General features: G+C 40.4%; 1 protein-coding gene across 5 annotated transcripts in view; it reads right to left on the bottom strand.

Moving 5' to 3' along the window:
- CNKSR2 (connector enhancer of kinase suppressor of Ras 2) overlaps positions 1 to 16,379 on the bottom strand; it is a 234,762-nt gene that overhangs the window by 156,567 nt on the left and 61,816 nt on the right. For all 5 annotated transcript variants that reach the window (XM_020789172.3, XM_020789171.3, XM_072994295.2 and 2 more), the window contains exons 5-6: positions 13,695 to 13,736; positions 1,736 to 1,855 (exon numbers count right to left, since the gene is read on the bottom strand). In XM_020789172.3, the coding sequence (XP_020644831.2) occupies positions 1,736 to 1,855; positions 13,695 to 13,736 (162 nt within the window). The remainder of the gene's footprint in view (positions 1 to 1,735; positions 1,856 to 13,694; positions 13,737 to 16,379) is intronic.

The following is a 16,379-nucleotide window of genomic DNA, read 5'->3' as shown; positions in this document are numbered from 1 at the left end:
CCATATATATAACACAAAAGTACTGAATAAACACCCCTAGACACTGAGAATCTTACCATCTATACAGACAAAGGCTTGAAAGAGAGAAATTTCATAATAAAAGGAAATAGTTTGGGTCACCTCATAAGGGACATTTCTGGAAGAAGAAAACTATAAAAGGAGAGCTGAATTAGGAAAGGTTTGTCATGAAATAGTGAGAAGGAACTATGTTTGCAGATAGAATATGTAATGACACATGAAGTGGGGAAAAACAACAGACAATAATACAGAAAATGGCATTTACCTGCAATGATGCCATTTAGACAAATACAAGATTATGAATGAAGCTATACAGCAGTATAGTAGGAAGAAGGGTTGCTGAGGGCTAGTTGTATCAAGTAGACATAAATTACATATTAATTATATTTTAAAATAACATGGAAGAATATTAGAATAACAGGTTTAGTTATTAACTGTGGCATAAATTAGAAACCCAGAAAACATGGAAACTCGTTGTAAAAAGTTGACTTACCAATATTTCAGGAAAGTGAATAAAAGACTGTGAGTATGTATAATATACAATTCTAACTCAATGATGCATTAGGATGAAAAGAGGACCTGAGCTCCTAAAACACAGGAGACTAGGATTCAGATCCTTGCTCAGTCATGAAAGTCACTGGATGATCTTATGCCAGTCACCCTCTCACCTACCTCCCAGGACTGTTGCAAGATAAATCAGAGGAAAGAAAAGAGTCATGTACTCCACTTTGAGCTCACTGAGGGAGAGGAGGGATCTAAATGTAATAAATGATAAGAGTTGGTCCAGGATGTTTCTCCTGGCAAAAAAAGCATTCCTGCTGGTGGAACCTTTTCTGTTGGATGATTTTAGAGATCTGCCAATGGAGCCATCTGATTATAGAACTGCTCTTTTTGTTATTATTTTCTGGCAAAAGATTAAAATCATGGGCAAAGAATGGGTAGAGAAAGGAGCTAGACTATGCTAGATGCAAAATTCTGCAGTCATAATGCCTGTAAAAATTAAGACCATGATATGTGTAGTCGTAAGTAACTTTCAGTGTCTCTAGACGGGAGAGAGATTTGATTTAATACAGCTTCAGATGGCCCAGTGTCAGCTCAGCTAGCCTTTGACCATCTTAAACATGTAGGATTACATTTTAAGCAAACAGTTTTGTTTCTATTTAGCACTTTTAAAATACCAAACACCCCTCTCCCAAAAGTCATTTTCATATGAAAGCTAGCTTATGGAATGAGCAGCAGGAATGTCTCATCCCCAAATCTGAGGAGCCCTCACAAATCTGACCACAGTACGCTTATGCTCATAGGCTTTTTCATGATATAACCTAGGTGGCAATATTCTACCCATGGTCCTACATTTTATAACTAGCAGAATGCAAGAAACATGAAAGTAATGTTGAAGAAAGGATATGAGGTGAGCTAAGGTTTCTTCCAAATGTGCTCAAGATGATGGGTCAAGTGTCCTATCTTCCAAATGTTACCAGAGGTAACTTCCATAAATCCTAAAAGGAAACGTTGGAAAAATCCTAATTGTTGTATTTTCCAACATTTCCTTGAGAATGCTATGCAATGATAAGCAGTGATATGCAATGTCTTTCATGTCGCATGTGGCTACTTTAAAACACATTTGTAATAAAATATAAGCCAAATAAAGGCCTTATTTAGAGAAGTCATCTCTTTTATCCTAAGTGACAGTTGTGATTAACTGCGTACATCTTACCAGCCCTTCGCTTGGTTTGATGTTTGCTAGCTGGATCACTTCCAGGTGAGCAGATTGAGACACAAGAGGATCAGATGAAAGCGAGATTATGTGGTCACAGACACCAGATAAAGTCTTGCACTAGAAAATGTAAAAGGCAAATTTTCCATGAATAACCAAGACATTTAAGAAATAGCAAAACAGTCAATAGTACCGTGTATAATTTTAAACAATGCAACATAACTTGTATCTTCAAATTAAAGACTGGCACGTGACATCTAACAATGAATTTCGTTTTGTGGAAAAGTAGTTCAGAAAAGAAACATCTTTTATTTCCTTGCACAAGTATTATCTGACTGCACAAACACACTCCCTTTTCATTTTAGAAAGCTCAGGATTGTAGAACAATTCATTATTGCAACCAGAGAATCTAGGACTGGGCAAGAAAACTTCCATCAACACGTCTATACTGGGACTTGCTTCCAGAGTATTAGCATGTACGAAAAAAGTCCTTAAGAACCATCTGACTTGTCCTGACATAGGTTTCATCTGCCTGTGCAACCCAGTTGGATCATAATTCACAATAATGTTTTAAAGTAGTCTATTCTCAAATATTTATATTCTCATTTTCACACCTCACTGTGTTTCATCATCCCTGGTGTATTCTGTGACAAAGAATGCCATCAAGTTTTTTATTTTTAACTGAAAATGAAATAAGAAATCATTCACTATAGTCCTCAATTTACTTTTGGAAACCTACATTCAACCCTCCAAACACTGATTCATTTTGCATGGAGTACCTCAATATATAAGGAACTACCAACTATTAAACATGATGTATGAAATACAGGTTCAGATCCCTCTCAGTTGTAATGTTTATTATTTCACAGACTTGCCTATCTCACTGGATTACTGTTAAGTTAACAAAACAACAGACAGCAGGAGATTGTGTAGACAGTCACACCTTTCCTCCTTCCTGCTCCATGCCCTTCTAAACCATATAAGTAAAGGTCAAGAAACATAAATGAACATGATGGACTGTGGCAGAGGGTGCTGAAGTGAAACAAACAAAAAAACAAACAAAACCCCAAAAAAACTTAGATGGAGGTAATTTATATGGGCAGAGCCTACTCAAATAAGTTAAAGGAATCCAAAAGAAAACAAACAAAATTACCGTATTTTTCGCTCCATAAGACGCACTTTTTCTCTCCAAAAAGGTGGGAGGGAAAGTACATGCGTCTTATGGAGTGAATGCAATAACCCAGGGTTCAGCCACCACCACCCAAAAGCCTCCCACTGCCATGCCAGGAGGCCCCTGAACTGGCAGCAGAGACTGCTTGCTGTTCAGACCTCAGCATTCTGCACTGCTGGCTTTCCAAGATCTGCTCCCTGCAGCTCAACTGGAAAACCAGCAAGGCAAACAGGCCTGTGGCAGCAAGCAATACAAACAGCCAAGGACCAAAGGGGAAAGAGTGATTCTATAAAAACCAGGGGAAACCAGAAACACAGTCCCCCATTTAGGCAGTTGATTTTCCCACATTTGGGGAAATCACAAGGGTCAGCTCATCTAAAATGCAATAGATGAGCCCTACCCTGGGAAAACCACTCTTACAAACTCAGACCTGCCAGGTCTGAGTTTGAATGGCCCCTAAGCCTCCTGGCCCTTTGTGTGCCCTGCCTTCAAAAGGCATGGTGACCGCCTGGCTGCACCTCCTGATCAGAACAGGGTTGCACAGCCCCAGTGCTGAAAGAGGCCAGGAGAGCTCATCAGTGTTTTGGGGTGCCCCACAGGACCCCCATCAGGGGCTGGGTGTTCCTCCCACAATCCTCCAGTGCACATATATTAGCATACCTAATATGTGGGGAAGGCGGGGAAAGCAGGGGAAATCGAAACTTTCGGTTAGTGAAGAGGCTGCTTGTCTGCTTCCTTGCTAGTCCAAGCAGAGAGCTGCTTGTTTTTCTTTAAAAGCTTCTTGTTTTGAGTTAAACCCTGTTTGGATTAAAAGGTGCTCCGTTTGAGTTGAAACCTGCTTGCCTGGGAAGCGGCTGATCAGCTCTTAGGTGGGGAAAGGGCAGGAAGGGAGAAGAGCACAAAATGGCTGCCGTCTGCAGGCTGCCCGCTGGCATTTAGCTGTTTGGGGCTCTTTTTTGGCTGTTCTGGGGTCTACCAAGGCACTGTGAAGAGCCAGGCTCAGTCTACAGTACTTGGTAAGTGAATTTCTTTTAGGTTTTTTAAAGTTTCTGACCTTTTTCAATGTATTTCTATGGGAAATTTGGATTCAACTGGCAAACTTTTTAACTCGTTCTGGGCATCTAATAGAGAATGTATTTCCAAAGGGTGTTGCAGCAAGGAAACTAACTGTGCCTCATGACTTCTAACTGGATTACAGTACCTGCTTCCTGATTTCAGTTACTATAGTTTGTATTCAGTTTTTTTGGCTGGTCAAGAACATTGTTCCTGGCTTTGTGTGTTGTGCCTTGCATGCTATAAATGTTCAATTATGTCAGAAAATGGAGATTTGGTCTTATGCTGAGCATGTGCTACTGCTGGTGAATGGGATCAGGTTAAGCTTTGTGTTGCTGTTCTTTTGCATAACCTAAAGTAAATAAGGAAAACCAGCTGTTAAATAGTTTAATTCCACTATTTATCCTCCACACAACTAAAAGGGACCTCTCAATGCAGTGCCCAATCAAACAAACCATTTCTAATTTAATATAGGATTGAGCTGTAGATGGGCAGAGTTGCACAACAATCTCATCTGTCATTTCTATAAGCATGGGGAGGAGGTGGATGAAAGGAAATGTAAAATATAGGTAGCGTGGTATAGGTCTTATCACTGGCTGATAATGGTCTATATGTACTTGAATTAAATTTATGGTACATGAGTACACAAAGCTTTAAGTCTCTCCATTTGTTAATGACAGTGGTAATGGTTCTTAATGCCACTGTTGACTGCTGTTCACTTTACATGGTTCAAATGTTATTCTGTTATAGTGTATTAAATATTTTATTACACTATTTGGTTCAGAATATACCGTATTTTTCGCTCCATAAGACGCACCTTTCCATAAGACGCACCAAATTTTTAGGAGAAGAAAACAGGAAAAAATTATCTGCTTTCTTCTCCTAAAATTTGGTGAGCCTTATGGAGAGGTCCATCTTATGGAACACACCCTAGGGTCCTAGGGTGTGTTCCAGGACCCTTTGGAGCCTCCCCCTGCCTCCCTCGGGGGCGAGAGGGGGTGAAATCGCCACCTTCTGGGGCTCTTCTGAAGTTTCCCAAGCCTCAGAAGAGCCCCCAAAGGTGGTGATTTCATCCCCTCTGGCCCCCAGGGGAGGCAGGGTCAGTCTCCAAAGAGTCCTAGAACACACCCTAGGACCCTTTGGAGACTCACCCTGCCTCCCCCGGGCGACAGAGGGGGCAAAATAGGGAGCTTCCAGGATCTTTTCTGAGCCTTTCCAGGCTCAGAAAAGGTCCTGGAAGCTCCTGATTTTGCCCCCGCTGTCCCCGTGGCGGTGGGTGGGTGGGAGCCTGGCAAGGGTCCAAGGGAGCCTCCCACCCCCCCATGGGACCAGGGGGGGGTAAAATCGCCAGCTCCCGATTTTACCCCCCCTGGCCACGTGGGGGTGGGTGGGGGGAGGGTGGCATGGGTCCAAGGGAGGGTCCCTTGGACCCTTGCCACCCTCCACCCACCCCCCCATGGGACCCGGGGGGTGTAAAATTGCCAGGTTCTGGGAGTGTTTGGAGGCTCCCCAAGCCTCCAAACACTCCCAGAAGCTGGTGATTTTAACCTCCCTGGCCCCATGGGGGTGGGTGGGTGGGAGCCTGGCAAGGGTCCTGGGAGGCTCCCTTGGAGGGTCCCTTGGACCCTTGCCACCGTCCACCCACCCCCCACGGAGCGGGGGGGGGTTTAAAATCGCCACCTTCTGAGTGTGTTTGGAGGCTTATCAAGCTTCCAAACACTCCCAGAACCTGGCGATTTCGCCAGGGCTGGCCCCGTGGGGGGTGGGGGGAGGGTGGCAAGGGTCCTGGGAGGCTCCCTTGGCCCCTTGCCACCCTCCACCCACCCCCCCATGGGACCAGGGGGGGGTAAATTCGCCAGGTTCTGGGAGTGTTTGGAGGCTCCCCAAGCCTCCAAACACTCCCAGAAGCTGGCGATTTTACCCCCCCTGGCCCCGTGGGGGTGGGTGGGGGGAGGGTGACATGTGTCCAAGGGAGGGTCCCTTGGACCCTTGCCACCCTCCACCCACCCCCCACGGAGCGGGGGGGTTTTAAAATCGCCAGCTTCTGAGTGTTTGGAGGCTTATCAAGCTTCCAAACACTCCCAGAACCTGGCGATTTCGCCAGGGCTGGCCCCGTGGGGGGTGGGGGGAGGGTGGCAAGGGTCCTGGGAGGCTCCCTTGGACCCTTGCCACCCTCCACCCACCCCCCCATGGGACCAGGGGGGGTAAAATCGCCAGGTTCTGGGAGTGTTTTGAGGCTTGGGAAGCCTCAAAACACTCCCAGAACCTAGCGATTTTGCCAGTGCTGGCCGGTGCGTGGGTGGGAGGAGCGTCGCAAGGATCTGAGTGAGCTTCCAGGACCCTTGCGACGTTCCCCCCACCTGGAAGCTGGCGATTTCGCCGGTGCTGGCCCCGTGGGGGGGTGGGGGAGCCTCGCAAGGGTCCTGGAAGGCTCACCCGGACCCTTGCGACGCTCCCCCCCACGGGGCCAGCAGCGATGAAATTGCTGCATTCACACCATTAGACGCACTGACTTCCCCACCCACATTTTGGAGGGGGAAAAGTGCGTCTTATGGTGCAAAAAATACGGTATTTTCCCTGTTTAACCCCTCTAAAAATTATGTGCGTCTTAAGATCCGGAGCGTCTTATGGAGCAAAAAATACGGTAAATTCTGACAATCCAAGTCCTCTTATCCTCATTATGCTGACATACCACAGTGTTACTGTTTGGAAGTTAATATCCCCAAGTTTAAAAAATCAATGTAAACATTACCAGTTGCACAGTGAGTTGTATGACTCAATGTGCTACTGAGAATGTCTACAATGATTTCTTGATTTGGGGCAATTTTCCTCCAAAAGCTACACCATTTGTGTAGCTACGCAAAAGAATTTGGGGCATAATGTGGATGCATTTAAAAGGCACAATGCACAAGGAGCTGGGACCTACACTATGCTTAAAATACTTGTACAGTGGTGCCTCGCTTAACAAGCGCTTCGTTTAACGATGAATTCGCTTAGCGATGACTTTTCGGAGCATTTTTGCACTCCGTTTAATGATGTGTCCTATGGTTGAATTTCGCTTACCGATTTCGGGACCATCTTCGCATAACAATTAGGTTTTTGGGTCCCCTGTTTCGCTTAACGATGGTTTAAACAGCCTCATGTTTGCTGTTTTTTAAATGTTATAAAGTTAAAGTTTACTGTGTAAAATGTTTGAAATCATAAAATGCACTTAATAAATCCTTTGTTAACCAAATTTGACTTTGTTCTGACTCTTTTTTAATTTGTTGTTGAATTTTTTTCCCCCATTGAGATGCATTGAATGGGTTTCAATGCATTTCAATCGGGGAACTGCGTTTCGCTTAGCGATGTTTCCTATGGCAATTTTCGTTTAAGGATAGCAATCCGTTCCTATTGGAACGGATTATCCGGTTTTCAATGCATTTCAATGGGAAACCGCGTTTCGCTTAGTGATGTTTTCCCATAGCGATGATTTTTTTGGAACCAATTAAAATCGTTAACCGAGGCACCACTGTATATCCAGAATCCATAAAACAACACAGATGCATATATTTAATATCAAACTATACTTACAGTACTCCTTCACAGAAAACATATGCATAGTTTACACATAAGCAAACACAGAAGTCTGGAAATACCCTTAATCACCTCAAGGAAAGTGGTGCTGATTTTTGTTATATGGAAACAGTATCGCAAACACAGATAATCCTCAAACTATTTTCTTTTTCATGATAATGACTGGGCTAGTAATAATGATATGATATGCTGGCCATGCTGGATAGGCTGATGAGAGATGCAACTGAACAACATGGGGAGTGCCACAAACTGATCACCCTGTACTAGAGCTAACAGAATACATACAATATAATTGCATATGCAAAAAACGAAATTCAGAAGTCAGACTCTAAGATGGTGTATTAGCACATAGAAGTCCCTTTATAATGCCCTTAAACCACAAATGATCACAGCAAATCCATACTTCAAGGCACAAATGCTGCAAATGAAAACATGTAGAAATGTTTCCCTTTCATTTTTTTAACACATTTGCAGCAGTAGTAGAAAAAATTAATCTGCAGTCATCTTTCATGATGGAAAATGTAATCATGCAAATAATTTTAAGTATCTCAAAGATCTTTCAGTTTGAATGAAACCTTAGAATCATGCCAAACGGCTCACAAATTAAAATAGGTCATATTTAAATAAGAAGTAAGCCATGACATACTTGGAGTATGATAAAACTCTTTTAGGAATATCTTCCATATAATCTTAAAATGCACCATTAGACAATATACATAAAATTTGATTGTTGCAGTGCCCTGCTTTTTACATCTTGCAAAACATGACAATACAACCCAACATATTCCATAATTAGGTGCATGAAAGAAATATTGGATCTACTAAGTGATACAGTAAGACCTACCCTGCCTTGTGCAGATTTTTGATCATCAACAGAATCAGAGGAAAGTATATAAAATGTGTTTTTAGGGGAAATCAGAAAAGTGTTTCCTGCTAGTTTGTGATCTTTAGCATAATACTCAAGACCTTCTGAGATATTTCTGACTGGTATGTCCCAACTTTAGGATATTGGCTTTAGATACTTCTCATTTAAAGGCCCCTTGTGATTCAGCTGTTATCTGCCAACATGGTTGCAATATCTCAGATATGAATATTTATGCCACACTGATTTGATGGTACTTCCTATACAGTGATTGAATTAATAACGCACTTGAGATACACTCTGTTGTCACACTGTCACATCTGAACTACTTTCTTATGCAAAACTGGAAGCTAACACCCTTCAAAACAGCAGTCTGATATCTGTTTTGCTTTTAATAAGCAGTAACTGTTTAGAATTCCCAATGTAGCATAGTAGATAGAGGGATGCACTGGGACTCAGGATATCAAATCCCCACTTAGCCATGGAAGCTCGCTGGGGGAGTGTAACTGGTAAAACCAATCCTTAAATATCTCACTTACATTGAAAGCCCTGCTAGGATCACTATAAGTCAATTCTGACTTGACAACACTGAACACACACAAACACACACACACACACACACACACACACACACACACCTGTTTATTAGAGTTTCTCTGAAACATGCATCTAACTAGCTTATGTCATAGTAAGTGTTTGATACAGAAGACAAAGAGTTCACTCACTTAAGAGAAGGTTGCTAAGGTCCAAAAGCCTATGTGAATTTGAGAGGCATGTAGCCTATGCATCTTTATCACATACAAAAATGACAATTTCCTCCAGTGGCAAATATCAGTTGGTAGCGGGGGACACATTTAAGTGAAAAACTAGCATGGGGTCTTGCATATGCTTGCTGATGGGGTATTCTACAATTGCTTTAATTCCAAATAAAAGTAGTCAGCGTAACCATAAGAACATTATGCAATGTGTAATTTGGTTTTGTGACAATGACAACTTTCATTTTTCAAGATGTTCAGAGACCTAGACCTGGGACAGTTGTCAGCATATGTTCATTTGGGACATCAGTATATTCTTTGACTGCAATATAACAAACTAGTTCTTTGGGTATGAGAAAATATTAAAACTTGTCAATTACATGTCAGCTACACTACCTACACATATTCCTCTTGCCAGAGATTTTGCAAGAGAAGGCCCACAGCTGGCTGAGATTACCATAACTTGTGGCGTGGGCTGATATTCCCTTTGGGGTGATATCTTTTCTACTGGCACTGTTGACATGATTGTGAAAGGTTATGTGCAGAGTTGTGTGATTGGCTGGCATTCTTCATATTCAGATAATTAGACATCTTATAGGCTGAAGTGTTTCCCAGTTTTTATTGTTTTTTTAATACTTTCCTTTAGCTCCATATGGCATACAGCCTGTAACAGAACATTATCGCTGGAAACTTCCTGCTTAGCAGGGAACGGAACACTTATGAAGCAACCATCCAGTGGATGGTTCAACCATACAGGTTGCTGGATCCAAAGCCAATGTTGGAACAGAATAAATATCAAAGCTACTGCTGTCCCAAGGCACTTTTCAACATACAGACATAGGAATCAAATACAATATGCTATTACTTGCCTTTTTGTTTTTCTCATTTATGTTATATTGTCAAATGTTCTTTGTTGAAGATGTTTAAGCAAAGTTGGATTGGATTAAATCAAATCAAATACAATTACACCAAATAAATGACTTTTATTAATGGTGTTCTTATTCCTGCTTTACTACACATACCCAGAAGCATGCAATTAGAGGTTACCTCTTTTGACCAAGTGCTCCTGAATAATTCAACCTCGCTTTATGGGGCTGAAATCTTGAGCTAAACGATCCCCAGCGCTATTCCACATCATATATGTTGGACTCTTCTGCAAGTCTGAATGGACAAAGTGAACTGTTCTTGGACTGTAAGTCCCATCAGACCCAGCGAGCATAGTCACTGATAAGGAGTGACTATAATCGCTATGCCATAACATTTGGAGGACTACACTTTGCCCACAACTGTTACAGGGAAATAAAATTAATCTGTTTTAATTCTATAGCTGTAATTCTATAGTACAAAAGTTTTATGACCTTTGATACATTCCTTATGATTCCTTTACTCAAAGAAAGAAAGAAAGAAAGAAAGAAAGAAAGAAAGAAAGAAAGAAAGAAAGAAAGAAAGAAAGAAAGAAAGAAAGAAAGAAAGAAAGAAAGAAAGAAAGAAAGAAAGAAAGAAAGAAAGAAAGAAAAGACTGATTTCATATGAACTCATAATGAGTGTCTGAAGAGCAGCAAGAACCTGGTATGATTGTGTAGCACTGCCATGTAAGGTCATTATTAGGAAAAAAACCCTCCCTACTGAGAAAACTCTCTTAGGACATCTCTACAGGACATGGATAAAGACAAAGTGCTATATTTGTATGCCTATGTACTATATATTGTAAATATTATATAAAATAATTCCAGTAATTAAAAATCATATATCCTTATCACACTTTTGCAAGCAAAAATGCATGACTGTGCTAATGAAAACCAGGAAACAGATATTCAGTTCATACCAATCACTCTGCTTTGATTACTTTGATAGCAAGCCGCTTTGGGTCCCTTGTTGGGAAAATTGTGGCAGCATAACAACAACAGTCTTATGAGTTTGACAATTATTGTTAATAACTGAGTTGAGCACCAAATTCAGTCAGCCCTTAACCCACACAAGACTGGTATGAGGAACTTGCAGAAGCAATAGTCTTTGACAACCAGATTCAAATCTGATAAATGGGAAATTGAGTGATTATTACAGTGCCCTGTTTATACTGGTTCACTTCGCCCCTAACAAGGAAGAACTGCTTCTCAGTGCCAGCAGTACCAAGGATGGAATTTTCTTCACCATTAATCAACATTTGAGCACACTCATTCTGTATTATTTATAAATTTGATAAGCATTACCTGCGCCCCCTTATCCAAGAAAATATTAGAATTTTAAAGAGCACCAGGCCCAGGACTGAGCCTTGTGGTATACCACTTGTTACCTCCTTATCAGGAACCACTGATAATAACTCTCTGGGGATGATCTGGTAACAAACTGTGTACAGTATTTACTTGATAGTTCTATCCAGCCCACATCTGGTTAGCATGCTAATCAAAATACCATGGACAATTTGTCAAATGTTTTGCTGAAGTCAATATATACCACGTCTACAGCATTCTACTAGGGAGGTTACTCAATCAGAAAAAAATTAGATTAATCTGGCAATATTTGTTTTTGACAAATCCATGTCAGCTTCTAGTTATTAATACATTGTTTTCAAGTTCCTTGCAGAGTGACCATTTTATGATCTGCTCTAGTATTTGTCCTAGAATTAATGTCTGGCTGACAGGTTTGCAGTTCCCATGTTCCTCCTTTTTTCCCCCCTTTTTGAAGATAGGGATAGTGTTAACCCTCCTCCAGTCATCCAGCACTTCACCCATCCTCCACAATTAAAAAAAAGAAATGAAAAATGAATAGACAGTGGTTCTGAGAGTTCTTCAGCCAGTTCCTTCGATACACTTGCATGCAATTCATACAGCCCTGGAGATCTTAACTCATTCAAAGTAACATGGCATTCCTTGACTATTTGTTTATTAATCTCAAGCTGCAATCCAATCACTCCAGCTTGTACTTCACATTTACCTGAAGGGTCACATACTGTACTGTTATTTGGGAAAAGACCAAGCTAAAGTAAGGATTGGCCTTCATTGTTCTCTGTTGTTATTTTTCCATCCCCACTGAGTAGCTGAACGAATGTTTCTTTTCTCTGTCTTTTGCTACTCATGAACCTGAAGAATGCTTTTTTGTTGCTTTTAGCATCTCTTGCTAACCTCAACTCATTCTCAGCTTTTGCATTCCTAATGTCATTGCTGCAATTCTTTGCTACTTGCCTGTACTCCTCCTTTGTAGCCTAAACTGCCTTCCACTTCCTATATGTGTCCTTTTTTTTTCTTCAGGCCCTCTCTGAGCTTTTTGTTTTGTTTGCTGTCTTCATTTTTTTTTCTGGTTTGTAGTCCTATCTTTAGAATTTCATTTTAAGAAGCGGCCACACATCTTGGAATCCTTTTCCTGTCAGAAATTCCTGCCATGGGACCTTGTCTATCATTGTTCTGAGTTTATTAAAACTGGTTTTCCTAAAATCTAATGTGCATATGTTGTTACACTCGCTTTGCTTCCTTTGAAATCAAGAACTCCAGTAGAACAGAGTCACTTTCCCCCAGAGTTCCTCTTGCTGCCACTCATTCCATTAAGTCATTTCAATTGGTTAGAATCAAGTCAAATGACTAATTCTCTAGTTTCTTCCTCCACTATTTATAGAAGAAAATTATCAGCAGCATATGCGAGAAATTTCTTGGAAGGGCCAAGTTTGGAAGAATTTGCCTTGCAACAGATACTAGGATAATTGACATTTCCTATTACTGTGACATTGTGTCTCTTTGAAATCCTTGCAATTTATTTTCTAAAGGTTTCATTGCATCTTCTTCCTGACTGAGCTGTCAGTAGTAGACTCCAACTACCAGATGAGTCATGAGCAACAAAAAATACTCTTTACATGTGAATTTTAGACTGCTGTGTTTCAGAAATGCTACCTGAATGAGAATACAGAGTACTGTACTTGCAGGGCTGACTGTCAAACCCTCTGAGATTTTAACAGAACCACTTGGTAGACTAGAAAAGGAATCATTATAACAGAACAGGATGAAAGACACACACTTGGAGTAGGAAGAGTGCCACACAAGACACACACTGTTACCACATATTAAACTAATCCTGCATAAACTCAGATTTGTTGCTAGTCTCTATTGAAAGGCTCTAGGATAATACAAAGCCATTTAAGCCATAGCTTCACACCAAAAGTCTTACTGTGTGAGTTGGCACTAGACTGCCTGGCATCAGCACAGCTGCTTACCTGTGATAGTACAACAGCAGTAGAACTCTCACTCTGAAGAAATCTTTAAGCCCCCTTCCGTTGCCTTCTATAGATAAGATTTGAAAGTCTTTTCCCACTGTATTGCTTTATAATTGATTTCTCTGCTTTGTGCAGTAGCTTTTTTATCTTCTTATGCTAGTGTGTTTCTTATGCAGTAAGGATACTTTTAATTTTATACATACATGCAAACTCTGGAATTTCCATGAGAGTGCTAACACCTTATTGTGAGTTGTTGGAGTTCTGGCTCCATAAGGAGTGATAACTGGAGAACTGGGTTACATGTTATTATATATGATGATGATAATAAAAATGTTACTCACCACATGAAGAATTTTGTTTTCCGTTTCATATACTGTACAGTCCTAAAAACAAAAAACAATGACAGTGATTAATTCAAAGAAATCAAATACTATAAAGAAAATTGCTTGCTTTGTAGTATCTCAAATGTATATGCAGGACAATGAATTTTCTTTTGAAAACATTTCTTATCAATTCTCATTGTGGCTCAGTATTATTTCCTCTGCAACTCTAATCACACAATGATAGTATGTACATTCCCTGCCCATAAATACAGTGCACAGCTTGTATCTTCTGCTCTCATTTGGTGTACTAGTTTTGGGGTTTTTTTAAAAAAAATCCTTCCATTTCTTGCTTTGCTTACTTAATAATCAAAGGTCTTAATTCTCCTTAAAATGCATTCCCTCAACATTTTTTCTTCTACTCTGGAACCGTGCAGGATTTTCAAGGAACTATATTAAGAGGAGAGTAGGAAGGAAGCACTAGAGATAGACACTGCTCAGTGTGAGATCCGGAGTTCAGTGTACCATCTCCATTTCTTCTTTTAAAACAAACTGGCAATAGTGTTATTTCACTATCAAAATTACATTTCAATCATCTGTTTTCAAAGTTCCATGTCCTTTTTGTGGGCAGATATATCGGAACATTAACTCATTCTTTATCATGCCACATTTTTCCAATGCCAAAATAGAAGTGCTTTTTAGTATGAGCGTGTTATTCAACATGTGTGCTAAGAACTATAATAAAATAAAGTAACAATTAAAAGCAATTAAAAGAAATAGTTTCCTGGCAATAAGCATCATTCAACAAACAGGAGAAATAAATAGGCACAAGACTGCACTGTTAAACACAAGAAATGAGTAATTTCCTCTTTTCAGTAGCTAACATAGTAACATTGATTCTTGATCAGAAAAGACTAGACGTTTACATATTCAAGTCCATGATCTTGGATATAGTGCATCACACAGTGATACAAACAATTGTGTAGATTGTTTTGTAAGTACTAAGCCCCTGAAGATTTGTGCAGAATCTGGTCACTTCCTTACCTACCAAAATGATATAGCATTATCATTTATACTATATAATAGTTTAAATCTTCAAGATATTTTACCAACATGATTTCAATGCAGCTGTCATTGAAAGCAGGAATTAAACTTTTGAAATGAGAAGAGATCCATCCAAACACTGACACCGAAGGAGTATGGTCATCTGCAGAACATCAGAGAACTTGGCAGTGATCCCAGGAGGGCCAGGCACAGCCTGCTGCTCTAGTACAGTGATTCCCATCCTTAGGTAACGCGAGTGTTCTTCAACTGCAACTCCTAGAAATCCTGGCCTGCACAGCTGGTGGTGAAGGCTTCTGGGAATTACAGTTCAAGAACACATGTGTTACCCAAAGTTGGGAACAAGTGCTTTAGTATTAGAGTCAGCAAAGAAACCTAATGCACTACGTAAAAAACACACTAGGGGAAAAAAACTGAAAGGAAGAGATAGTGTCCCAGAAGCCTGAAAGCTTGCACATGTTTTTGTGCCTTGGTTTTTCCTTTTTCTTGGTGGGCCGGGGCAATCTGGCAGTGTGGCCTAATAAAAGGTATTGCACTGATGTGAAATTTGGATTTTGGACTGTGGTCAGCATGGCTTCTTGTGCACATTAAAGTGGTAAGAGTGATAAGGAAGGCTACAGACTGCCAGGGATTCACACTTTAATCAACAGGTAATGCTATTCGATATGGCCTATATGCCTAGTGAAATCCTAAACTATCACCAGATCTGATAATATCTTCCTAGTGAATGCATGTCTGATGTCTATTAACAACAAGGGAGTAATGCACTTCAAACAGGAGAAAGGAAGGATAAAAGTTACAGCTGGATTTTAATTTTGCAAAAACTGAGGATCATCAGACTCCCCTGACCTCTTAGTTCTCAATCAATAAAGTAACTTTTTGCTGCAATTTGACACCAGCATACTTAACAAGAGGGAGCCATATTTGAATATCTGCTGTTTCTCTGAACCCCCCACAATGACAACTGATTTCTAACCTCTTTTTGAAGTCTTTGCCTCTTTCCCCTTCCTCCCCTGCCTCCTTATCTGATGAAACAATCTTGAATGCTATTATTATTATTCAAAAACTCCAGGCACAGTCCAAATTATAAAAATATTGACTGGTATTATATAACAGGCACATGTTCCCAAAGCCCCAATGACTACGGGGACCACTGAAGTGTGTTTTTCTGGACAGCACTCTGGTGATTTCATTGCACATGCAATGACAATAAAGTGTAATTCTATTCTATTTCTGTGTTCTGGATAATATGAGTTACTATTTTTTCCCCTCAGTCACGTTTCCTGTTCTGTCAACTCATAATTTCTGGGTTGTTCCATAAGTTTTTCCCTCTATTGATATGTTTTCTTTTACTACACTGTCTACCTCTACCCTCCAGTTGTCTTCCATACTAGTGTCATTGTTCTGATTTTTCTTTTGCACCTTTTCTAGTTCTTGCAATTCCAGTTCTGAAAACACTTTGCTCCAGATGATAAACCTTCTCTGGTCCATTAATCACTGTTCAGTTATGTTGCTACTTGGGTGCTTCCTTTTCAAAATTTCCATCTTTTTTTTAAAACCGTGGGCTGTTGGGTTTGCTGTGTAATAACATTTCATAATTTCTGAATTTTCGGTGAAAGTCCAAGTTTTGTATTTACATTGTTC

Source organism: Pogona vitticeps, chromosome 3, assembly GCF_051106095.1.
Source record: "Pogona vitticeps strain Pit_001003342236 chromosome 3, PviZW2.1, whole genome shotgun sequence".
NCBI classification, from domain to species: Eukaryota; Metazoa; Chordata; class Lepidosauria; order Squamata; family Agamidae; genus Pogona; species Pogona vitticeps.
The sequence above is the reverse complement of the archived record's forward strand: the minus strand, read 5'-3'. Positions and strand labels throughout refer to the sequence as shown.